The sequence below is a fragment of the Zalophus californianus genome, chromosome 2 (genome assembly GCF_009762305.2).
Source record: "Zalophus californianus isolate mZalCal1 chromosome 2, mZalCal1.pri.v2, whole genome shotgun sequence".
Taxonomy (NCBI): domain Eukaryota; kingdom Metazoa; phylum Chordata; class Mammalia; order Carnivora; family Otariidae; genus Zalophus; species Zalophus californianus.
In genome coordinates this window covers 18,091,424-18,116,819 of record NC_045596.1, presented here as the reverse complement: position 1 = coordinate 18,116,819, position 25,396 = coordinate 18,091,424, and the positions used below count along the sequence as shown (strand labels likewise).

Here is a 25,396-nt window from a genome sequence, read left to right as displayed (position 1 = left end):
GTTAGTGAGGATGTGGAGAAATGGGAACCCTCATGCAGTGTTAGTGGAAATATAAATTGGTGTAGCCACTATGGAAAACAGTATGGAGTTTCCTCAAAAAAATAAAAAATAGAACTACCGTATGATCCAACAACTCCACTTCCAGGTATTTACCTGAAGAAAACAAAAACACTAATTTGAAAAGACATATGAACCTCTGTGTTCATTGCTGCATTATTTATAATAGCCAAGATATGAAAGCAACATAAATATCTATCGATGGATGAATGGGTAAAGAAGATGTGGTGTGTGTGTGTGTGTGTGTGTGTGTGTGTGTGTGTGTGTGTGTGTAATGGAATATTACTCAGCCATAAGAAGGAATGAAATCTTGCCATTTGCAACAACATGGGTGAACCTAGAGGGTATTATGCTAAATGAAATAAATCAAAGACAATTTCCATATGACTTATTTACAAGTGGAATCTAAAAAACAAATGAACAAACAAAACAAAATGGAAACTGTCTCGGTAGATACAGAGAACAAACTGATGGTTGCTAGAGAGGACAGAGGAAAGATGATGAGCAAAATAGGTGAAGGGGATTAAGAGGTACAATCTTCCAATTATAAAACAAATAAGCCATGGGGATGTCATGTGCAGTGTAGGGAATATGATCAATAATATTGTAATAATTTTGTATGATTACAGATGGTAACCAGATTTATTTTAGTGATCATTTAGTAATATTTATAAATGTCAAATCACTATGTTCTATACCTGAAATTAATACAATATTGTATGTCAATTATTCTTCAATTCAAAAAAAAACTGCCCCATCAATTCAGGTTAGCTTTTGTTGACAAATTAGTTTTAGAACTAAACTTGCTAAAAAGGATACAGTATTCAAAGCTTTTTGGACTTTAGAATTTCAGATAAGGGGTTATGAACCTGTATTACAAGTTGGCAAGGGGGTGGCTGTTTTGTGTTGTTTTTTCAAAATTTTTCATTGTTTACCATCCAAATGGAAACTCAGTGAAAACTCCAAACTCCTAGAATCAGGAGGGTAGAGATTCAGTGGGTATAGTTAAGGAAAGACCATTCCAGGCAGGAGGAAGAGCTTAAGAAAATTCCCACAGAGGTGGAAAATTGCAAAGTATGTTTAAAAAGTAGAGGGTTATGTGCTTAGGGAATTACATGGAGCAATTGCATGGGTCATATGCATAGGGGAATTTCAGCCTGTAATGTTCCAGAGATGAATTAAGACTAAGTCAGATAAAATATGGAATGATATAAGAAGGAAGTGTACACTATATGTTGAGTCTTGGGATGACTAAAATAATTTTTTATGAGGGGCACTTGGGTGACTCAGTCAGCTGTGACTGACTCTTGGTTTTGGCTCAGGTCATGATCTCGGGGTTGTGAGATCAAGCTCCCAGATTCGGGCTCTGTGCTCAGTGGGGAGTCTGCTTGGGATTTTTTTTTTCTCTCTCCTTTTCCCTCGTCTCCCCCTCTTCTCAAATAAATAAATCTTTAAAAAAAATTTTTTAAGGGGCACCTGGGTGGCTCAGATGGTTAAGCGTCTGCCTTCGGCTCAGGTCATGATCCCAGGGTCCTGGGATCGAGTCCCGCATCGGGCTCCCTGCTAGGCAGGGAGCCTGCCTCTCCCTCTGCCTCTGCCTCTGCCTCTCTCTGATTCTCATAAATAAATAAATAAACAAACATTTAAAAAAAAATTTTTTTTTTAAATCTTGCTTTGTTTTTAGCAGGAGATGATACAAGCCAACATGACTGAGGCAAAGCTTTAGGCAAATTCCTGGGGTGGCATTTTGTACAAGGGATTAATGGACAGAGAACAAGTGAAAATAGGTAGACCCAGCAAGGGTATATCAAAAAGTCCTTGATGAGAATGATAAATCTCTAAAGCCGGGCAGAGGCAGAGAAAATGGCCAGGAGGGAGAAGTTAAAGAGACATAAGTGGAACGGATCATAGTTAGCAACCAATTAGATGCAGGAAGGAAAGAAAAGAGATTCAAAGATTACTCTTAGTTTTTAGTCCTTGGGGGTGTGATGGTGCTGGAGAAAAGAGAAGGTATAGATAGATGATGGATGAGGAAGGCGGGAAATTATTAGTTCACGTTGAAACTAAACAACAAATTAACTTCTGTTCAAAGTCAGAAAAAAAAAAAAAAAGTGGCCAGTGATGTCAAGAAAGTAGACATTCAACCAGCAGCAGTTAGTCAGGGGAGCTAATGTCTTTAGAATCGAGCAATGGACCTGCTAATCTTACGTTGTTCCTATCTGGGGGAGACATGAGGTGCAGCTGCGTTTCACAATGTCCAACTTAGCCCACCTTACAGAAAATGAACCTTGCAAGTACACAAGCCCAGCTAGCAGTTGTTATTACAGGTTGTTCTTACTATGTAGGAAATTAGATAACTTACTCAAATGGAACTCCTGCCGATCAGTGAAGGCACAGCAGCTGAAAGGGATGAGCAAGCAGGTGCCTTCACTCAGGACTCTGCAAGTGCTCATCTTGCATTTCCAAGACCCTGAGAGTCAACATCTCCTTAAATTCTGCACCTTAGGCACATCACTGGCCTCACCTAGTCCCAACCATAGGAGTAATGTGAAATATTTTCCAGGACAAAGTAGCGATAGAGGTTCTTTATAAGAAACCTTTATGTTGTAGCACAGGGGTCACAAAACTTTTCTTGGGAAGTACCAGGTAGTAAATATTTTAGGCTTTGCAGGCTCTGTGATCTCTGCCCCAACTACTCAATTCTGCCATTGTAGTGGGAAAGCAACCACAGACTAAATGTAGTGAATGGGCATAGCTGTGCTGCAATAAAACTTTATTTACAAAAATAGGAGTCAGGCCAAATTCGGCCCTCGGGTCATAGTTTGCCAACCCTGGTGTATGGAAGGAACTAGCCAGACCTTAGGTTTAAATTCCAGATCCACCGTTAACAAAATACCTGGATTTGGACACGCACCACTGTAAAATGTGACTAATTATACCTTCCTCACTGACTGTGGGAATTAGAAAAAAAGTATGTAAAATGCCTCATAAATAAAAGGCATTCAAATAGGGCAGTAGTCTTTTTAATTACAAAACTTAAGAATAATAGCTAATACTTTTTGAATGTCTTTATGATATACCAGCTACTGTATAAAGCACTTTACAAAGATTATTTCATTTAATCTTCCAACAACTCTCTGAACTAAGAACTATTTGAGTATTCCTTTCTACTTGTGGGGAAACTGAGGCACAAAAAAATGCCTGAGAGATGCTTCCACAGATAGCAAGTGATATAGCTGGCCCTTTGTTCCCAGTTAAGCAGACTCCATATGCCTCGGTGCTAATCTCTGTGCTAAGTTAATTTGCTCCACTAATTCAGCTCCAATTGAAATGCCCAAAATCTTCTCAAGTTCTGCAGGGCTTTTTGTAACTCTTCACAGCATAACACGACTGAAAATAGTTCAATACATAACTTTTGGAAATTCACCTTCAGGTTAACACTCAGTAATATCTTCCATAAGTGAAACCCTTATTCCCACCCCTTCCTGCCCATCTATTTGTCCCCTCCCAACACATGTCTCCAGTTCAGGGAAAACAGAATTATTATTAAGAAAGCTAACGCAAACCCATTTCAAAAAATTTATCCTATAATCACCCTAAAAACTTGCAATTTCAAAGCTCCACTGCAGAATAGCATACTGGATTAATTATGCCAGACTGCAGCAATAACCTTGAATTAAAGCTGCAACCTTCTATTTTTAAGAAACACTTGCCTTTCTGGTTGATGAAACCTGTCGTCCCATCAGGTAACAGACGTGACCAGGAAAGAGAGAAGCGGTAATGAGTCAATCCAAGCTGTTTGATACATTTCAAATCTTCCTCCCACAGAGTGTAGCTGCCACAAGCTACATCGCCAGTCTGGTTCTTGAAAACTCTCTCTCCTCCCTGATGGGTGAATGTGTCCCAGACACTAGGGCCTTTTCCATCTGCATCCCAGCCTCCTGAGAAAAAGAAGAAAATGAAACAGTTACACTTTTGACATCAAGAGGCATATGTGGAATGTAAATATTTGTCACCAAAAGAACATACCTCATTAACTCAATGTACCATATTTATAACTTTAAAATATGCCTTTAAAATAACATGCATGAGTGAGTTATGTGTTTAGCTGTCCCTGATCCCTGAAGCTGACTGGTGGCAAATGAAAAATTATTGCATAGTGCTGCTGCATAGCAGGCTTTCATGGTTCATTTTCTGAAGATTTCCCAGCTGGTAAACAGAGGCAGGCCCCAGCTTATGAATGTCTGAGTTGCAACTATCTCCTCCTGGCCATGACTGACAAGCCTTGTCCTTGTTGTGCCTGACAGAGTCTCAGGACCTTGTCTTTGGTCCTCTACACTTGAACTCCATTCTCCTGTTAGCTAACAGTGGAGCCTGCAATGGTCCAGTCAATTATTGTGGGGAGGGCACTAGCTTCTGCCATTGTTGACACATTAGTATCCTACCTTCGTTCATTCATGCCTCCATTAATTCCACAAATGTTACATGTCAGGCTCTGTGCTGAGCACAGGAGACAACAGGGTGCACTCTGCTGGGCTTCCTGTCCTTGGAGAACTTAGCTATGGGCAATTACACAACAGCTGGGGCAAAAGCCTTGCCAGAAAACCAAGGAGGGGCATTCATCCAGATGTGGGCTACAGTCGGAGGTCTCTTAGGGAAATGACTTTTAGATGGACACCTAAAGGAAAAATTGGGTCATCAGGGTGAATTGCTGGGAGGTGGGAATGGGGATAAAATAGAAAAAAAGAGAAGTTGGATCCAAATAAGCCCACAGGAAAGAGAGAGTGTTGCACATTAAAAGAGCAGAAAGTAAAAATTACATTACATTTGGAATATCTGTACACATAGAAATCTTGTTTAAAATGTAGTTAGAATCCATTTTATGGTATAAAGGAGTAATTTTAAAAATCTCATGACTCCCGAATTTCACTTCTAGGTAAACACCCTGGAGAAATGTTCATGTATTTTCACAAAAAGATTATGGGAGATCATTGAGGCAGAGATGTCTGTAATAACAAACTCCTGGAAACAACTCACATTCTACCAACAGTAGAACAGATAATTAATTTGAGGTATAGTCACACAGAGGAAACACAAATCAGCAGTTAAAGGGAATGGATCAGAGCATCAGTAACCCTATGCTATAGATGGAATGTTTGTATCCCCCCAAATTTATGTTGAAATCCTAATGCCAATGTGATGGTAGGAGGAAGTAGGGTCTTTGGCAGGTGCTTAAGTCATGAGGGTGAAGCCCCCAGGAATGAGTTAGTGCCCTTATAAAAGACCCCACAGAGTTCCCCAGTTCCTTGTGCCATGTGAAAATGCAGATGTCTGTGATGCAGAAGAGGGCCCTCAACCAGCCATGCTATCACTCTCACCTCAGACTTGCAGCCTCCAGAATTGTGAGAAATAAATATTTGTTGTTTATAAGCTATCCAGTTTATGGTGTTTTATTATAGGCCTCCAAATGGACTCAGCCTCAAAACAATAAAGCTATACAACCAAAAAAAAAAAATTGAGATTTAAGAGAATGTATACAGGGATAAATGGTAGAATTTAGATTTTTAGGGCAGTAAAATTGTTCTACATGATACTGTAATGGTAGATATATTTATCAAAACCTTATAAACTGTGAACTTTAATAATAATGTATTGATATTCATTCATTGGTTGTAATGATTGTCTCACAGTAATGCAAGATGCTACTAGTAGTGGAAACTGGGGAATGGGGTATTTGGGAACTCTCAGTACGTTCTGCTCAATTTTTCTGTAAACCTAAAATTATTCTAAAATATAAAGTCTACTGATATTTTAAAGAATATATATGTTTATCATGTTTTGTATATTTCAAACATGTAAAACAATCCATGTATATTCTGAACATATACATATGAGATAAACATACAACATGCCTGGAAATTATCAATTCAGGCTAGTGGTTACCTTTGTGGAGAAAAAAGGGTAATAGAACCAGAAAGGAGTTTGACTGCACCTCTTATGTTTCATTCCTTAAACTGGGTTAGGGGTACTTGGGGAGCTGTTTATTACACTATTCACAACTCTTTTTATATGCCTAAAATATTTCATAATGATTTTTAGATAAGAAAGAAGGTCACAGATAAACTAAACAATTACAGGAAGGTCTTTCAGGTCCTCATTTAGCATCTACTTACTCATATCTTGTGCACAATTCAAACTGAATAAGGTACTAGTTTTTAGACCAACAAAAGGACAGCACAGGCTACAAATTATGGGAAGGGACCATGGGGAGACAGCAGAGATGGTAAAAGAAGGAGTTCTGACAAAAGCAAAAATGACAGTTGAAATCAGGGTAGATACTAAGTATACAAAGAAATCATGAATATTAAAAAATTATTGTACTCTGAAGTAATAATTTAGCAGCAAAAGTGTGTCATTGATCTGGTGGGATAGTAGGTAACTCAAAAACAAAGTGAGAGAGGTAATTCAGAGGCACAAATGAGTAGCGATGCAGGCTTTTGTCCTGAGAGCATCTGCCAAGCCCAGATGATGTGAGCTGCCATTTTAATGGTCTTGTGGGACAAGGTGGAAAGGAGACAAAGTCTAAAGCTTACCAAGGATGGGAAGCCTCCACGAACATGCTTACATCAGGCTGGCAATGAAAGGGCTCCACACCCTGTACAAGAATAAGGAAGAAACAAACCCCACCTGCGAAAGAGACAACAAAGCAACCAGCTTGACCCACAGTTGGGTGGAAGGGACTCCTCAATGGTTGCAACAATGATCCCGCCCTCCAACCATTGAATAAGTGTGAGAATGAAAGAAGATATTATCAGACATATGAGCTCTCATTGGATACTGAGAAAAAACCTTCATCTCATTGGATACTACAGGAGGATACGTTTCACCAGAATAATCATGTAGACCAAGAAAGATAAAAATCTAGGATCCAGGAAACAGGTTTTCAGCAGAAAAAAATCAAGAAAGGGAAATCTCCGGGCTAATGATAAAAAGAGACCTCCAAGGACATCCCTGTGCAGCAAACCCAGGGACTAACCAGCCCATGTAAGCACATCACAGGCTGTAGGAAATAGTTCTGCAAGAAGATTAAACTAATAGAATATCTAGTACGATTTTTTTAAAGATTTATTCTTTTATTTGAGATAGAGAGAGAGTGAGAGTGAGAGAGCATGAGTGGGGGGGGAGGGGCAGAGGGAGAAAGAGATGCAGGCTCTCCACTGAGTGGGGAGCCTGATGAGGAGCTCAATCCCAGGACCCTGAGATCATGACCTGAGCTGAAGGTAGACGCTTAAACAACTGAGCCACCCAGGTGCCCCTAGTATGATTTTTTTAAATATAAAAACTTATTATGAGAGGCACCTGGGTGGCTCGGTTCATTAAGCAGCCAACTCTTGATTTCGGCTCAGGTCATGATCTCAGAGTTGTGATATTGAGCCCCATACGGGGCTCTGCACTCAGTGGGGAGTCTGCTGGAGATTCTCTCTCTCTCTCCCTCCCCCTCTGCCCCTCCCCACCAAATAAATGTTTAAAAATTTATTACAGAATTGTCAACATGCACAAAAGTAGACAGAATAATACAGCAAAGCCCTATGTACCCATGGCTCAGCTTTAGCAGTTTTCAACATGGTGCCAATCTTGTTTCATTTGTATCCACCCAAGTGCCTTCATTCAGTCTGTAAACATTGCAGTATGTGCTCTAACTGACAAGAATATTTTTTAATTGTGGTAAAATACACATAACGTAAGACTAACCATCTTAACTACCTCTAAGTGTACAGTTCAGTGACATTAAGCACACTCATGTTGTTGTGAAACCATCACCACATCCATCTCCAGAACTCTTCATCTTGCAAAACTGAAACTCTATACCAAGTTAGCAGTAATTCCCCACTTTTTATGGTATTGGAATCGTACATGGGGGTCAGTGAAAGCAGAAAGGTAGAAGGAGAGAAAGTGGACAAATGGGTAAATCCTCACTTTTCACAGTGAGAAATCAATAGATTATGCCTACAACAGGACTAAAATCAAGAACTAATAATATAAGCATGTTTAAAATACAGTAGTCAATGCCAAAAGGATTAACTGAAACAGTTAAAGGGGTTTCCTCTAGGGAGAGGAACGTGGAAGGGGACCAGGGATTGATGGTTTCTGAAACAGTCTCATTTTGACTCTTTAAGTTATTTTATTATATAAACTTGAATTAGCATGAAAATTAAAGAAATAATATTAAGTGAAACATTAGAAGAGGATGATAAATAAAGACATTAATAAATATATGGATAATCTAAACAAGCTCTTAACATATAAAAGGATAACAAAATGTCTATTTTGTGAGAATTAAAAGAATAACTAGATAGAACTAAAATAGTGAACCAAAACAACATATAAGCACAAAAGGGAGAAATCAGAGTTAAAGTGTTCTCAAGTCCAAACTGGAATTTATTGTTTTAAAGAAGAGTCCAATGCATCTATAGCAAAAGTTCTGTACCAGGCTCAATTCTACACATTATATATATGTTAACCCTTCACAAAAATAATATGAAGTAATGGCCATTATCACCCCCATTTTCAGATAAGGAAACTGAGTGAACAGGGTAAGTAACTTGCTCAGATTAGCATATACTAAAGCTGAGATCCTAACCCAGGCAATTGAATTTCAGAGCCCATACTCTTAACTGGCAGACTAGATGGGGAAAACTAAATAAATAAACTAAAAGAAGGATAAGAAAATCAGAAAAAATAAGCAAAGACAGGGTAAGAAAAATAAAAGCATAATCCATAAAATAAGATGGTATGACAAGATATAAATTATCACTTATAACAATATAAGTCAATGCACAGTATTCCTCAGATAAAAGACAAAGATTACCAGATCAGATATTTTTTTTTAAATATCCAGTGGTATACTGATTACCAATATACCTAAGATATAAAAATACAGAAAAATTTGAAAGTCAAAATATGGAAAAGATACCCCTGCCCCCTGCCCCACCATCAAAAAGTGAAGGACTTCAAGGAGAAACTAAGTGAGCATTCCTGGAGATAACATGGACCACTACATGATAGCACTATTTTAATTATGTATGCACCCAGGAGTCTGGTTTTCAAACATGTGAAGCAAAAATTAAGAAACTGAAAAGCTAAATTGACAAATCCATTTCTATGATAGATTTTGATTAAATTCTATTGAACATTTAAAAAGCAAAACAAACTAACAAAAAAACTCTACTCTTGCAGAAATTATTCCAGAAAATAAAAAATAATTCCTCAATTCATTTTATGTGGTTAGAATAACCTTGATACCAAAAACTTTCTGAGTAACTGAAAAAAGAGAGAATAAGGGTAACAGACATTAGTGATCTTGATCTAATGGATATGTATGACATTGCACAATAATAAATACTACAACTGAAGAATATATATTTTGTTAAGAAGACAAAATTTTATGAAAGTTGAGCACAAATTAGTCCATAGATAAAGTCTCCATAAATTTCAAAAGTTGGGAGAAAGAGGGATGACAATCTTTCACCAATTTTATCAGAATTCAAACACTAAATAACATTAGAAACCTCCAAAAGTGGAGGGGTGTCTGGGTGGCTCAGTCAGTTAAACATCTGCCTTTAGCTCAGGTCATGATCTCAGGGTCCTGGGATGCAATCCCGCACCAGGCTCCCTGCTTGGCAGGGAGTCTGCTTCTCCCTCTCCCTCTGCCCCACCCCTACTTGTGCTCTCTCTGTGGCTCTCTCTCAAATAAATAAAATCTTAAAAAAAGAAAGAAAGGAAGGAAGGAAGAAGGAAAGGAAGAAACCTCCAAAATTTGAGGAATCTAAAAAGAAACATCTGAATAACTTAAAGCTTAAAGAAGGCATAATGGTGGTCACCAGAAAATGTTAAAAACTTAGTAACAGAAAGATAAATATGAAAACATTGTGGATTCTAGTTTAAGTGGTATTTAGAGAGAAAGCCTTAATTCATACATTAGAAAAGAAGCAAGCCTCAGAGTTAATGTGCTAAGTATCTCACTTAAATGTGTAAAAGAGAGAGAAAGAGGAGGAAAAAAAGGAGGAGAACAGAGACAATAGGAAAAAAAATAAGGTAATATCAGAAATAATAAAACAAAAAACAAACCAGGATAGAGAGAATTAACAGAGGCAAAGAGTGGTTTTTAGAGAAGTTTAATAAAATAGAAAAACCCCTGCAAAATAATTTTTTTTAAATAAGATAAAAGTACATATTAGTAATGAAAAAGGGAAATAGAGCTACAGAAACTGCAGAGATTATAGTGAGGAAAATAATATATTATTTTTAAAACTTTATTAAAAGATGTTCGAAAAATTATTTGGAAATGACAAATTTTAGGAAATTAAACCTTAACAAAATTGATTCAAGGAAAAGTGAAAAACCTGAACGATCTTAACTGTTTCAAAATAAAATCAGTAGTTAAAATGTTCCACAAAGAAAATGCCATGCCAGTTGGTTTTAATATTGATTTCTCTCAAACATTTAAAAACAAACACACAAAAAAATCCACTGTTGTATAAATTACTCCAAAAAAAAACTTTGTTAAAGAATTTCTCAATTTATATGGCTAGAATATCCTGATTTCAAAACCAGAAAATAACATTACACGGAAGGAAAAACTAGAAGCCAATCTCACTCATAAACATATTTGCAAATGTAGATAGAGACATGGAAATTTTTTTAAAATCTAAATTGAACTTCCAGAGATAAAAACTACAATCCTGAAACATAAAATATACCAGATGGGATTAACAGCCGATGAAACACTACAGAAAAAACAGTTAGTGTATTTGAAGACATAACAATAGAAACTCTCTAAAATCAAACATGAGAAAAAAAAGACTCAAAATGTAAACAAAGGATCAGTGACCTCTGGGACAACTTTAATCAGCTTAATATACATGTAATCAGAATCTCCAAAGGAGGAAAAAAAAAAAGGAGGGCACAAAGACACAAATATTTTTTGAAGAAATAATGACTGAAAAAAATTTTTTTAATTTAATGAAAACCATAAACCTAGAAATCCCAGATCAAGGAAGCCCAAGCACAAGACAAATATGCCAAAGCATAACCAAATTGCTCAAAAACAGTCATGAAGAGAAAAATCTTAAAAGCTGCCAGAGGAAAAAGATATATAATGTCTAGAGGAACAAAGATAAGAATACGGTGGATTTGTTGTCAAAAACAATGCAAGCAAGAAGACAACGGAGTAACATCTTTAAAAAAAATGAAAGGGACAAAAATCTGTGTAACTAAAATTTTATACCAATAAAAATATGTTTCAAAAATGAAGGCTAGGGGCGTCTGGGTGGCTCAGTCGTTAAGCGTCTGCCTTTGGCTCAGGTCATGATCCCAGGGTCCTGGGATCGAGCCCCGTGCCGGGCTCCCTGCTCCGCGGGAAGCCTGCTTCTCCCTCTCCCACTCCCCCTACGGTATTCCCCCTCTCACTGTGTCTCTCTCTGTCAAATAAATAAATAAAATCTTTAAAAAAAAAATGAAGGCTAATACTTTTCCAGACATACAAAAGCTCAAAGAATTCATCACCAGCTAACTCTTAATACCTTAAAGGAAGTCTTTCAGGCAGTCAGCAATGGATGCCAGATGAAAGTATGGATCTACACAATGGAATGAAAAGCACCAGAAATGGTAATTACATGGGTAAATACATAAGATTTTTTTATTATTCAAATCTCTTTAATAGATAATTTATTGGGTAAAGAAAAATAATGATAATGTAGTACAAAGTTTATAACATACGTAGGCATAAAATGTATGGTGACAGTAGCACAAAAGTCAGGGAGGGAAAAATAGAAGTATGTTCTTGTAACAGTCCTTAGTTATGCATGAAGTAGTATAATACCACTTGAAGGTAGACTGTAGCAAGTTAAAGATGTATACTATAAATCCTATGGGAAACACTAAAATAATAAAACAAAGGGTTATAGTTAGTAAGCCATCAAAGAAGATATAATAGAGTCATTAAAAATAAGTTATCTGAGAAAGACAGAAAAAGAGGGAAATGAGAATAAAAGACAGATAGAAGAAATAGAAAATAAATAGCAAGATGATAGATTTAAACCCAACCATATCAGTATCATTAAATGTAAATGAGTCTAAACAGTTGAAAGGCAGAGATAATCGGATTGAATAAAAACATCAGACTCAACTTTATACAGCCTACAAGAAACCCACTTTAAATACTAAGACAAAAGTAGGTCGAAAGTGTCAGGATGAAAAGAAGACATACCATGCTAATTCTAATCAAACAAAACTAGAGTGGCTATATTAATACCCGTGTAGATTTCAGAGCAAGACTATTACTAGGTATATAAAAAATCATTTCATAAAATTAAAGGAGTCAATTTATCAAGAAGATTTACAATCCTAAATGTTTATGCACCTAATGACAGAGATCCAAAATACATGAAGCAGAACCTAATAGAACTGACAAAAATAGAAGAATTCACAATCGTATTTGGATATTTTAATTAAAAAGACCAACAAGACTATAGAAAAATGGACAAAAAGGTGTAAACAGTTCCTTCACAGAAGGAGAAACACATGGCTAGTAAACACTTAAAAAAATGTAAGAGATCATTAAAAATCTGGAAAATGCAAATGAAAACCACAATGAGATACCATTCTACACCCACACAGTTGGCACAAATTTAAAAATTGGGCGATATCCAGCATTTGAGAGATTGGTGCATGGCAGCAATGTTTATACACTGCTGGTAAGAGAGCAATACGGAAATATTTAGTAAAGTTGAAGAAGCACATAAACCAAAAACCAGCAATTCACATAACACCATATACCCTATTTCTACAAATGCAAACCAGGAAACGTATATATCCATGATTCCAACAAACGACAACAAAAACCCCCACTGGAAATAGCCCAGATTTCCTTTGTCAGGACAATTAATCAATAAATGAATAAATAAACTAGAGAATAGTCATACAGTAAAGACTAGACAGGAGTAAGAGTGGATGAACTGCATCTATTCAGATCAACATGCATAAATCTCCCAAATGTAATATGGAGAAGGAGAAAGCAAACTGCAAAAAATATACATATTTCCATTTACATAATATCCAAAACATGTAAAACTCACAATCCAGTTGATATCAGACAAATAAACTCTTAGACTGCATCAAGATAAAAGCTGTATTAAGATCATGTAAAAACACTACGGAGGAATCAAGAAAAACATTTGAGTTACTTTTGTTATTGGGAGTCAGACTTGCCCAAGAGAAACATTTTTTTTAAAGATTTTTATTTATTTATTTATTTGACAGAGAGAGACACAGCGAGAGAGGGAGCACAAGCAGCGGCAGTGGGAGAGGGAGAAGCAGGCTTCCCGCGGAGCAGGGAGCCGGATGCGGAGCTCGATCCCAGGACCCTGGGATCGCAACCTGAGCCGAAAGCAGACGCTTAACGACTGAGCCACCCAGGTGCCCCCCACGGGAAAGATTTTAAGGCAGGTGTTGAAAAAATGAGTAAGAGTTCTCACAGTGGACCTGATAAGGAAAAAGCAAATGCATAATTCAGTGGTAACGCTCAGGGTGAATTGCAGAAAGAAGGCACTAGGGATCCAAAGACCCCCCAGTTAGCTGGTTATTGCAATATTTTTGGTAAGAAATTATAGGCTTCTATATTTTATTTTTTTAATAATTTGGAAGAAAATAAAATTGTCTCTGAAGTCCTTACCATGTTAGGACATGGAAGGATTCCCACAAAAATGTAAAATACTGATATTACCTACCAACCTAAAATCAAAGATTTCCAAGGCTGCAAAGTATGACGGAAATAGCACAAGCTCTAGGTCTGGTAATAGGTGAGTTTAAATCCTGTCTCTACCACTCACTTCACTTTTTTGTACATAAAAAGTGGGAGCATAAGATCTGTATCGTGGGGTACTAGTAAAAATCAACTGAGCCAAAGCAAAAGTCCTAACAAGGTACATGGCAGAAGGTATGTGCTCAACAAGTGTCCTGTTTCTTCTCTTCTAGACTCAAAACAACAAACACTAACTACATTTACACAAAAAGTGACCAGTTGCTCTTTCTCTCTTCTTTCGGTGGCCTGCTCTTGATACCATAGTGCATACATAGGAATTACTCTAAAAATATTTGCAGACTTGCCTGTGATTAAGATCCTGTGTCCAGCCTTGCATGACTTGCCTGTGATTAAGATCCTGTGTCCAGCCTTGCAGGGCCCTCAACTTCCTGATTTGGAAGTCATCAGTACAAATGGGGCCATGTCACTTTTACTTTTGCCGTAACAATGCCATTTGAGAGGACATAGATCTATGTAGATCTCAGTCCTCTGCATAAAGGAAATCAGGTCAAATAAAAAATAAGTAAGTGTGTGAGCGTGTGTGTATGTGTGTGTATGTGTGTGTGTCCCCTTCCTTCAAAAACCAAAAGTGGCATTACCACGACACCACTTTTTAGAAGTATTCTCTGACTCCCCATCAGAACCACGCCCTCCTGGGTGCAATTAACACAGAGAGTTGAGTCATCTTTAAAAATATCTTTGCCTCCTTCACACTTGGAGCTCTGTCAAGGCAGGGGCCAGGTTTCACTCTTATCTGTGTCTCTCCAGGACCACGAATAATGTTTGGAAATAAAGTTTCTCAGCTATCTGAAAGTAGAGCGTTCCTAGGAAACTTTTCATAACCTGAAACCCCATAAAGCGAAGAGTACCCCCTGCTCTCCTAAGGTTTAGCTTATGCCACGTCACTTTCATGAAAAAAGCCATTACCATACTAATGCAGATAAATGGCATACCATGAACTTTAGGAAAGTGGAGGTTACCTGTCGTAGGAGCTGAATAAAACAGTTTCTGTGAGGTGTGTTTACCATAAAACATAAATATTGATGTTGCTATCTCATCACTTCACAGAAATATGCAGAAGTTATTTTAATGCTTGTACGTTATTGCAAATTATTTGAGAAATTAAATGTGGCTAAAAATTCAAGTAGTTGCCATTTATAAATTATGACCTGGTGTACTTTCAGACAAAAAATATTTGTTTATTTTTGCAATTAACATTCAAATGTATTAGACATAACTATTCTATGTGGAACTTTGAGGTTATGGTGAGCAAAGATTCCCTGATCTACTAACAGCACTCTGTGTCCAAAGCTAATTCAGAAGAGACAGAACCTCCAAAGTGACAAGAAAAACCACTAGACTCTATGGAAACGCATTTCAATATGTCACAGGAGGATGGAGGGTTCCAGAAAAGATGTCTCCAAGGAAAAAAAAAGAGAGAGAAACTGATAAAACATCTGATGTGTTTGAACATGTCAAGAAACAATTTACATTTCTGGCCGACAGTGTGGGGATGAATTAGTGAAAAAATCCTAGAATAGGAAGTCACCAACAACAGACAATTATTAACTCTCAGGCAAAACAAAAACTGTACAAGACAAGAAACTCAATCATAGGATATTAGGTGGCTCAGTCATGCACCATTTTTACATAAAACAGTGATGTAAAAACTGAATGAAGATTTAGACAAAATTTGTTAAACAACCAAGTGGGAAAAAACGGAGACGAAAAAGTTTGCTTTGTGAGTATGTTGCTAGAGCAGGCTGAGAAAACCTCATCTTACAAAATCGGAAGCCAATATATTTTCAACTAGAATACCAAATAATGACTGTATATGCATGCTATTTAGAAACATAGAAGTAAGTACTAGAAAAAGATGGTGAAAAGACTCACATATGTTGGCTTTAGGGAACTAAGTAAGAAGTTGAGAGAAGTGACATAAAAGATCTTTGTTGTTGGGTGTTATAATTCTCACAGTACTATTTGAGCTTTTTTTTTTTAAGATTTTATTTATTTTGACAGAGAGAGACAGCGAGAGAGGGAACACAAGCAGGGGGAGTGGGAGAGGGAGAAGCAGGCTTCCCACCGAGCAGGGAGCCCAATGCAAGGTTCGATCCCAGGACACTGGGACCATGACCTGAGCCGAAGGCAGATGCTTAATGACTAAGCCACCCAGGCACCCCAGGACTATTTGAGCTTTTAAACCATTGTACATGTTACTAAGATAAAATTAAAAATTAAGTTAGAAAAGTCAAGATAACCACAAGAGAAAAGAAATTACAGACCTAAGTCGACCCTGTTTGGAGGTTAGAAGTGGTGTAACATCCAGAGGCATGTGAGAATGTTCCGGTATGCTTCCCATTGTCCCAGAAACTGGGCTACTCTGATATTTAGTGGCAGGGCCAATGATGAAGACCTGCCAAGGGCAGGACAGCCACACACAGAACCAAGAAATGACGAGACGAAATGCCAACGGCACCTCCAGTGGGAAACACCGCACTCAATGGGAAAAAGAGTAGAGAAAACTATAATGGGGGAGGGGGAGGTAGAAGAGAAGAGGGAGAAGCAAAAGGAAACTACCACATTAGAAAATATAAAATAATAATATGGCAGAAAGAAGCTGAAACCTTGGTAATCACAAACCCACTAAACAGTCCTGTTTGAACAAAATAAAGGTGAAGAGGAAAAAATATTTATGATGTAAATACTGATAAAAATAAAGTAGACTTAGGACTATTGATATTGTGTAAAAAGGCATCTGGCTGGCTCAGTCAGAAAATCATGCAACTCTTGATCTCAGGGTAATGGGTTCGAGCCCCATATGGGGTGTAGAGATTATTTAAATAAATAGAACTTTAAAAATTACATAAAATGAATATAAAGGAAAAGCATTAAATGGGACAGAGTAATATTCTCATATTAATAAAAGTTACAGCCCACCAAAACCATATAGCAATCATGAACTTTTGGGCATCTAACAATAGAGTTTTGACAAACACAAGAGAAAAACCTGTGATAAATGTAGGATATAACAAAAATTCCACTAACACAGGAGAGACTCTCTCAGGAAATAACAGAGAAAGAGAGAATTTAATTAACAGAGTTTATAAATTTATTCTCTTGTGGACAGATGTCTCTGACTTTATACGTATAGGTACATATGTACGTATGTGTATATAACATGATACACACAGGCGTACGAGAGACAGAGATTGCTATTCAACAACAGAAAATTATTTTCAAACACCGTGAAGTATTCACAAATATTGGAATTCACACAGGTACATTCTCTGACAATTAAACATAAAAAGAAGAAAGAAAAGGGGCGCCTGGGTGGCTCAGTCCTTAAGCCTCTGCCTTCGGCTCAGGTCATGGTCCCAGGGTCCTGGGATCGAGCCCCGCATCGGGCTCCCTGCTCGGCGGGAAGCCTGCTTCTCCTTCTCCCACTCCCCCTGCTTGTGTTCCCTCTCTCGCTGTCTCTCTTTGTCAAAATAAATAAAATCTTAAAAAAAAAAAGAAAAAATGGGAGAGAAAACGAAGGGAGGGAGGGAGAGGAAGATTAACAAGAAAAGAATAAGTCAATCTATCCACTTGGATTTTTTTTTAATTCTAACTAAATTTTGTAATAAAGTGAAAATAAAAGCAGAATGATTTTTAAGGAAAAAATGTGGTATTAAAATTGTCTTAAGAAAAGGCAGAAACCTGAAAACAAACATCTTTAATGCAGCTAAACGCTTTAAAAGAGATTTCCCCTCAACAGATGGAAGTTGAGGTAAACGGCTGGAGGGAGCAAGTGATGAGGCGGAGCAGACAGCTGCACGTGCTTCCGGGGAGGGCAAGTGATGAGGCGGAGCAGACAGCTGCACGCGCTTCCGGGATTCTGGGATGCTCTACAGCAATGGGCAGGACTCTGAGGCACGTCCCTGAGAAAAAGACTTTGTTCTAAATACGTGCCAAAGTGAGATGTCGTGAAACTGCCTTAAGAATTTTCCTTTTTATTACCTTGGCTCCACCCAGGTCCATCAGGTTCAGCCAGGTCAGAAGACTTAGTACACAAGCAGAAATAAGAGAAGCAAGGGAAGAAAGAAGATTGACTACACCCTCTCTTCCAAAGGGCTAGGACCGAGGCAGCCCTAAATCAGATTTGAAGTTTTAACTATTTCATGGACTAATTATTCTAAATACCAAAATAAGCCTCTGTTTTGTAACCAAGAGTGGCCGTATGTATCAGCCAGGGTCCCAGCAGGAAACAGATGGTGCTCACGCTGGGTAATTGAGAGTTTCATAAAGGACGATTTACAATGGTGTGAGCAGGGCTGGGGAAAGCAACAAGGGAGAGTGCAGTACCTCGGGGCTTGCAACAGCATGAAGTCATTAGCTCCCCGGAAGGGGCTGGGGCAGAATCAGTTTCCAAAACCTGTAGAGAGTAGATCCTTGCTAAGGGCTGCCTGGCAGAAGAGGAGGCCTTTAGCTCAGGGACACAGCCAACGCACTGCAATCCAGGAGGGAGGGGACCCGAGGAACAAACATTCTGACTTCTCTTTCCTCCCGCCTCACTCTACCACCTCCTGCTAATACTTCCCATTGATCAAATGCAAACTGAAGTCGAAGGACAATGACATCAATATGGATTGGCTGCCCAGGGCCCAGCGCGGAGGCAGTTGAGAGTAGATCTAAACAGACAGAGAAAATATCCAGCACACATTAAGCCTTAAGACCACTGAGCCCACCTGTGTTGACTTCTGAGGGGAAGAAAAGAGCTACCCCCACTAAGTGTGAAGGGACACGGCGGGGTGGGCGGGGAGGAAAAAAACAAAAGTTATTTTTAAGAGTGTGCCCTGTGGGCGCCTGGGTGGCTCAGTTGGTTGAGCAACTGTCTTCGGCTCAGGTCACGATCCTGGAGTCCCGGGATCGAGTCCCACATCGGGCTCCCTGCTCAGCGGGGTCTGCTTCTCCCTCTGACCCTCTTCCCTCTCGTGCTATCTCTCATTCTCTCTCAAATGAATAAATAAAATCTTTAAAAAAAAAAAAAAAAGAGTGTGCCCTGAGTGTCCTCCTTGTGGACGGCACGGTGTGATGAATAACAGAATGTGGATATAATTTAACTACTGATTTAGTAATTCAGGGAAGTGATAAATTCCCCTAGAAATAAATAGTGAGAGGAAATATTTCAGCCCTGGTTCTGGGACTCGACCCTTTGGGCTCTAACCCTGCACTTGTCGTGTTGTTGTTTTCTGAAGATCCTAATGTGCTTAGCTACGGAGGCTTCTTAGACTCCCTTTTCCATTTACTTTAGTCCTGTTTAACATATGCGGCTTTTTGTCTTAACTGCCTTTGCTGCTGCTATTCTGCTGTAATTATTCTTATATCTTTCAATTAAGTCTCTTCGCATTCAGCCATTTATGCATCGAAGTATGCTATCTAGTGAAAGACACTTTTCTCTGTCTTTGAAGAAAAATCTCTGCTCTTCTCTTCATCCATCAGAGCACTGCAGTAATCTAAACTGGCTTCAGCTTCTGATTGCCACTATGCTAATCTGAGCCCCATTTGGAAGGATGGAACAGTACACTGGAAAAAGCATCATGATAATAATAATAGCTATCATTTATTAAGCCTTACGATGGGACAGGCACTTTGCCAAGCGCTCTACATGTGTAGAGAAGGAAAAATGTTTTCCTCGACCCTCTTAGGGATCCCCGGCTAGGGCTGAAAATTAAACTGACAAAGACAGATTAACAGGCAAAAAGCATACAGATTTATTTAAAGTTTTATATGCCCTGGGAGCCTTCATAAGGAAATGAGGACCCGAAGAAATGATTAAACCTGAGTATTTTCATGCCAGGTTTGATGACGAGTAGACGGTTGTGGAGGAATATGACGGTCACAGAGCATAAGGTAAGCGGAGGAAATTGGGGGAAACTTAGCAAGGCCTGTTTATTCAGATTCTGCTCAGTGTCCCTCTGTCTTCAGAGATAAGGATGTTCCTTTCCTCCAGGTATAGGCACCTTTCACCTGAGTGTTTTATGACCTGTTTCAGGGGAGAAGGGCAGGGGAAGTCAGAGTAACCTTCACACTTCTGTTGTTTTCTCAAACTCCTTCAGCTTCCAAAGTATTGTACCATGCCCTGAACCCCACCCCATATTTTATACTGCTGATATCACCCCCAGTTAAACTGGAAGAATATGGGGTTTCCTTGAGTTTAAGGATTTGGAAGAGAGCATAGGTAACAGATAAAAGTAAACCTGTAAGCCAAGGGTCACTGAACAGAGACTGCTCTTATTCACATTCTCTATACATATATCAGTTTATCTCTAAGCCTTACTATCTCTGTGACCTCAGGCAATTCACCCAACCTCTCTGTGCCTCAGTTTCCTCATCTGCAGAAGCAGAGTGCTAATAACACCTGGGTCTTCCTACTTGATAGTGGTGTTGAGGAAATGTATTGGATGTATTATTGGAGTGGATGCATTTGGAAATGACTTTCCGGGAATTAGTGTATGATTGTTGTTAGTAAATGGTTTTTGTACCCACTGCACCAACCTACACTGGCTCTCCTAAGAAGAGACCTCAGAGTAAGTAGTCTTTTATGGAGCCCCCCCTTGTCTTGCTGGCCTCCTTGAAATTCCCTATTCTGGACTGCCTGGCTGCCTCAGCTCTTTGCACCCGGGACCATCCAAGCCTGTTGGGCGTGCAGTGAACCCTGTCCGTGAAGTTCCTCTGACACCTGCACTCAGTCGTCCCTCTGGCCTCTCAGCACTGTGAGAAGGGCATTCATCTTGTTCCAGAACCTTGGGGCAGGAGGAAGTAGCTCCTGAACAACATGCACTATAAAAGCTGTCCCCCAGGGACAAGTATTTTTCCCAGTGGCCTTTTTTCTGTTTCCCTTTAAAAATAATAATAAAATTCTTTTATTACATAACTGTGGGACAAGGGATCAAACATCCGTGCTTAAAACGCAAAAGGTGCCCTACATTTAAACCTCTCCTGCCCAGAAGAAATACCCTTTGCAACATTTAAATCCTTTAACTCTTTCCTCCCTCTGCTACATGAAAATTATAAACAGCACCATGCTATTAATCTGTAACTTCCTAGTGACATCACTGTAGAAATGAAATACCCCTAAAAACCTCAACCCCTATGGGTTTGCCTGGCCAGGTTCCAGTAGCAAATCAACTCAAAAGTTTTATGAACACTAATTTGTTTTTCATTATTTTCCTATCAATCACCACACAGATTTTCACTGTATCACACAACTAAGCAAAAAAAAGGGGCGGGGGGGTGGCTTCCTAAAACTACTCTATGAATTACACTAGGCAAATTGATTCTGTTTGCCAGTTAAATACAAATGTCTTATTTTAAATAATTCCATTTTAGCATATGTTTTCAAGAACACCTCTATAAATCTGGCATTTGTGAAAATGGGCTAATGGCATCCTTTTTTTGACTAATGAAAATCACAGGCTTCAGAGTCCGCTGAATCTTTTAGATCACACCGACTAATATTTATAGATCACACAATGCTGCAGATACTGAGGCATGACTCTGGGGTCTCAATCCTGGTTCCCGTTTCACAAGGCAAGTGAGAAGAGCTGAGGGGTGAGTAGTCTTGAAGAGGCTGACCTGAAGAGAGGTGGTTCATGTCCAGATATTAGCACCCTAAAGATTTCTGAGCCCACTGACTAATGGGGCAAGAACTCCTGACAACCTGCCTCAACAAGAATTTGGGGTTGTTGGGTTTTTGGGGTTTTTTTTTCTGTATTAAAAAAAAAATTTCCAGAACTCCCACAAACTAATTCACCCTGGATAATTTCACTTCTTTGAGTCTGTGTCCTTATCCGTAAAAGGGAATAATGATATAGGAAGTGTGTAAAGTGCCTGGCATGGTGGCAAATAGTAGTTGTTTAAAAAGGCAACTATTGGGGCACCTGGGTGGCTCAGTCAGTTAAGCATCCAACTCTTGGTTTCTGCTCAGATCAGGGTCATGAGATCAAGCCCCCTGTGGGACTCAGTGCTCAGCGTGGCGTGTGCTTGGGATTCTCTCCCTCTCCCTCTGCTCCTGCCCCAATTTGCGCATGTACAACCTCTCTCTCTAAAATAATAAATAAAATCTTTTAAAAGGCAGCTATTATTGTTATTGTTATTATTCCTGTCGTTCCTATGATAGCAAGTTTTCTCTGTATGTGGTTTTCATGTTTTCAAATATCTCATTAGACTTGCTAAGGCATATTTAGACCTATGCCATATACCTAAATGCATTTGATGACAGGATAGGTCATAAAGCAGCTCTGCTACGGTTTTTGTCTTTTAGACAGATGCTCTTCAGAACCAATGTATCATAGAAATTAAAAGCCCAACTTGAGGTATTACTGAGTCATAGTCCATTGCCTGAGGAGAGCAGAACCATCCATCCCCCACAGACAGGGCTGCACTTGGTACTGACAGGTCTTACTAAATCTGTATGTGATCTAGGTTTTGTTATACACTTGAAATGGTTAATTAGAAGAGGTAGGGGAATCTGAAATGTCACAGCAAGCTCCTCCTGGCCCACTGTCACGTTTCATGAATCTTCGTGCTGAACCCATTTGGATTAAGCAGTGACCCCCTCCAAACACATTGCTTCTGTGCCTCTTCTCTCTTATCACCTATTTATGTCCCAATACATCTGCATTGTGTGGCTCGGTAAGATCCATTAAGTCCTAGGGCAGTGTTTATGGCTATTGTTTTTATTATTTCTTTGAGGCTCAGATTTCTCACATGAAGGGATAGAAAACTACAGTACAGATAGTGAGTAAAACACTTCTTAAAAGAAGGGGGGAAGAAGTATGTATAAGATTCACAATTTCAGTCTGCGAATTCTCAGAGCAATCCTGTGGGTGAGAGACAATAATTTCTTGTAGCTTTTAGGTAAAGATATAATTTACCTTTATTTGCAGACACAAAACTAAGAAAACATGTCTTGCCATCGATGCCTGTGGCTTTAAAAATATTTATGAGATTGACATAGTTACCTGGAGGCAGACACTTCCTTTCAACGTCAGAGGTCAGGCCCATTGGCAACACCCCAGATAATATTGATGTACCTTCAAATTTTAAAATAACGTTTATACCATTTATTTATTCATTCATATATAGAGCACCCATCCTGAAGTATCTGGGACACTGAACAAGGTTTACATAAATCTGACTGTTTTTTCCTCTGGGCCATTTGGCTCAGTCTGGTAGACCATAAATATTCAATAATTCTTTACAATGACAAAGCATCTTTTATGCAAACATCTCTAAGCACATTATTCACCAATATTACAATCTCCTCTTTAACCTACTGGTAAAGTCACAGAAACTAATTGACTTTCTTCAAGGTCCCACCACAAATTGTTTACTTTGTAGATTAGGGTCCAGGTGTCCTGATCCTAGCTATAACTAAAGGGAGAAAAACAAACAAACAAACACATTTTTTTAGGTGCTTAAGCTGATGACCTACACTAAATATTTCTAAATTGAATCTAATAGGCAAAACGTCCTCCTTAAAGATGTCAAATGTTGTGATGCATCCAACTGAATTTTATAACTTTTGTTCCTAATTTGCCCAAGGCCAGCTACCATTTTCAGAGCCCCAAGTATGACCTATTTTAATTGAATCCTGTTACAAACACTTAAACTTTCACTCTTTAATCAAATCAGGTTTCTAAATAGAAATTAAAGTTGGAGCAGAACAGCAAAACTTTTCATGGAAAGGTCCAGTTGCAGTAATGGCATGGCCGTACCAAAATACTGGAGCAAAGTGAAAAGCTGGGAATTACTGTGAGATTTGGGCAAGTCTCAAACACTTTCAGGTTATGCAAGCAAAAGAAAATACTTTTAATTCATTATTTTACAACTTCTTTATGTTAAAGTAAGGCAGGTTTAATATAGACAATTAATAAAATACCCAAAAAATGGAAAAAAAATTTAAAATCACTCACAACTGAGGCACCTGGGTGGCTCAGGTGGTTAAGCATCTGCGTTAGGCTCAGGTCATGATCCCAAGGTCCTGGGATCAGGCCCTGCATTCGGGGGGGGGGGGGGGGGGGGGGCCCCCTGCTCAGCGGGGAGCCTGCTTTTCCCTCTCCCTCTGCCCCTCCCCGTGCTTGTGCTTTCTCTTGCTCTCTCTAATGAATAAATTAAAAAATCTTTAAAAATAAAATAAAATAAAATCACTCATAACTATGACGGCCGCTAAGAACACATTTGTAAACCCCCAATCTCAGGGAGCATAGCTGACCAGCTGACCAAGGGCTCTAGCTCTGAGCCCTGAAATCCATCACAGGTGCAGTTTGCACTGAGGCCACACTTCCCCGAGCTGATCACAGGCAGTGCTGAATGTGGCGAGGCTACTATGACAAGCTTGTCCCTGGAAGATGTGGGACTTCCCGACAGGTGACTTTCGACTTCCCTAAAGACCTGGCTGAGTTTTCCCTTGCACTGTCCTGTAGTCTAAATGCTTCACTCAAACTTCCTTTTTCCTTCCCTCTCTCCTTCACTCAAAAGACCTGTATCCCCAGCCTCTCCCAGCTCTCACTCGTTTCTGTCATGAAGAATAAACTTCTTGCATGTTCAATACCATCCTGGCTTCTGCTTCCTGGAGGACCCAGTCTCACACTCCATCTGATGGCGAGGATAATGATGGAGATGATGGTGATGATAATGATGTTGATGTTGATGATGGTGGTGGCGTTGATGGTAGTCAAGATAATTAACATCTATTGAGTTCTTTTAAAAATGCCAGGCCACGGGGGCACCTGGGTGGCTCAGTCGGTTAAGCACACACGTACTCTTGGTTTCGGCTCAGGTCATGATCTCAGGATCTTGAGATCAAGCCCCGCACCGGGCTCTGCACTCAACATAGAGTTGGCTTGGGTTTCTGTCTCCCTCTCCCTTGGCCACCCCACCTCAAAATAAATAAATAAATCCTTAAAAAAAAAAAAAAAAAAAAGCCAGGCCTTGTGCTAAGAGGTTGCCTATATTATTTCATGCACTATTCCCAATAACCTTCAAAAGATAGATATTACCCACCTGAGGGAAGTAAGTCTTAAAAAGGTTAAGTAACAAAAACAAGACCACCTTGCTTGTGAAAGTCAAATATGAACTTCCTCAACCGGTAGAGCAAAGAAGCACTGGTGCTAGTACAACTATATTACTTCTCTGTATTAATATTTTGTAGTATAATCTTCCAGACCTTTTTCTGGATAGGTATCACAGTTACAACTACACTCAAAATAATAATGTATTAAGTTAAGCCTTTTTTGGTAGAAAATTGAATTTTTCTTTAAACTTTTTGACTCCTCGGGGCGCCTGATGTCTCAGTTGTTAAGCGTCTGCCTTCGGCTCAGGTCATGATCTCAGGGTCCTGGGATCGAGCCCCGCATTGGGCTCCCTGCTCTGCGGGAAGCCTGCTTCTCCCTCTCCCACTGCCCCTGTTTGTGTTCCCTCTCTCACTGT

The 25,396-nt window shown here is 39.1% G+C and overlaps 1 protein-coding gene across 1 annotated transcript in view; it reads right to left on the bottom strand.

Annotated features, from left to right (window-relative positions):
* Nucleotides 1-25,396, bottom strand: part of LOC113925612 (cytosolic beta-glucosidase-like) — a 116,493-nt gene that overhangs the window by 76,380 nt on the left and 14,717 nt on the right. The window contains 1 exon segment of the mRNA XM_027600122.1: nt 3,771-3,998. Coding sequence (XP_027455923.1) covers nt 3,771-3,998 — 228 coding nt within the window.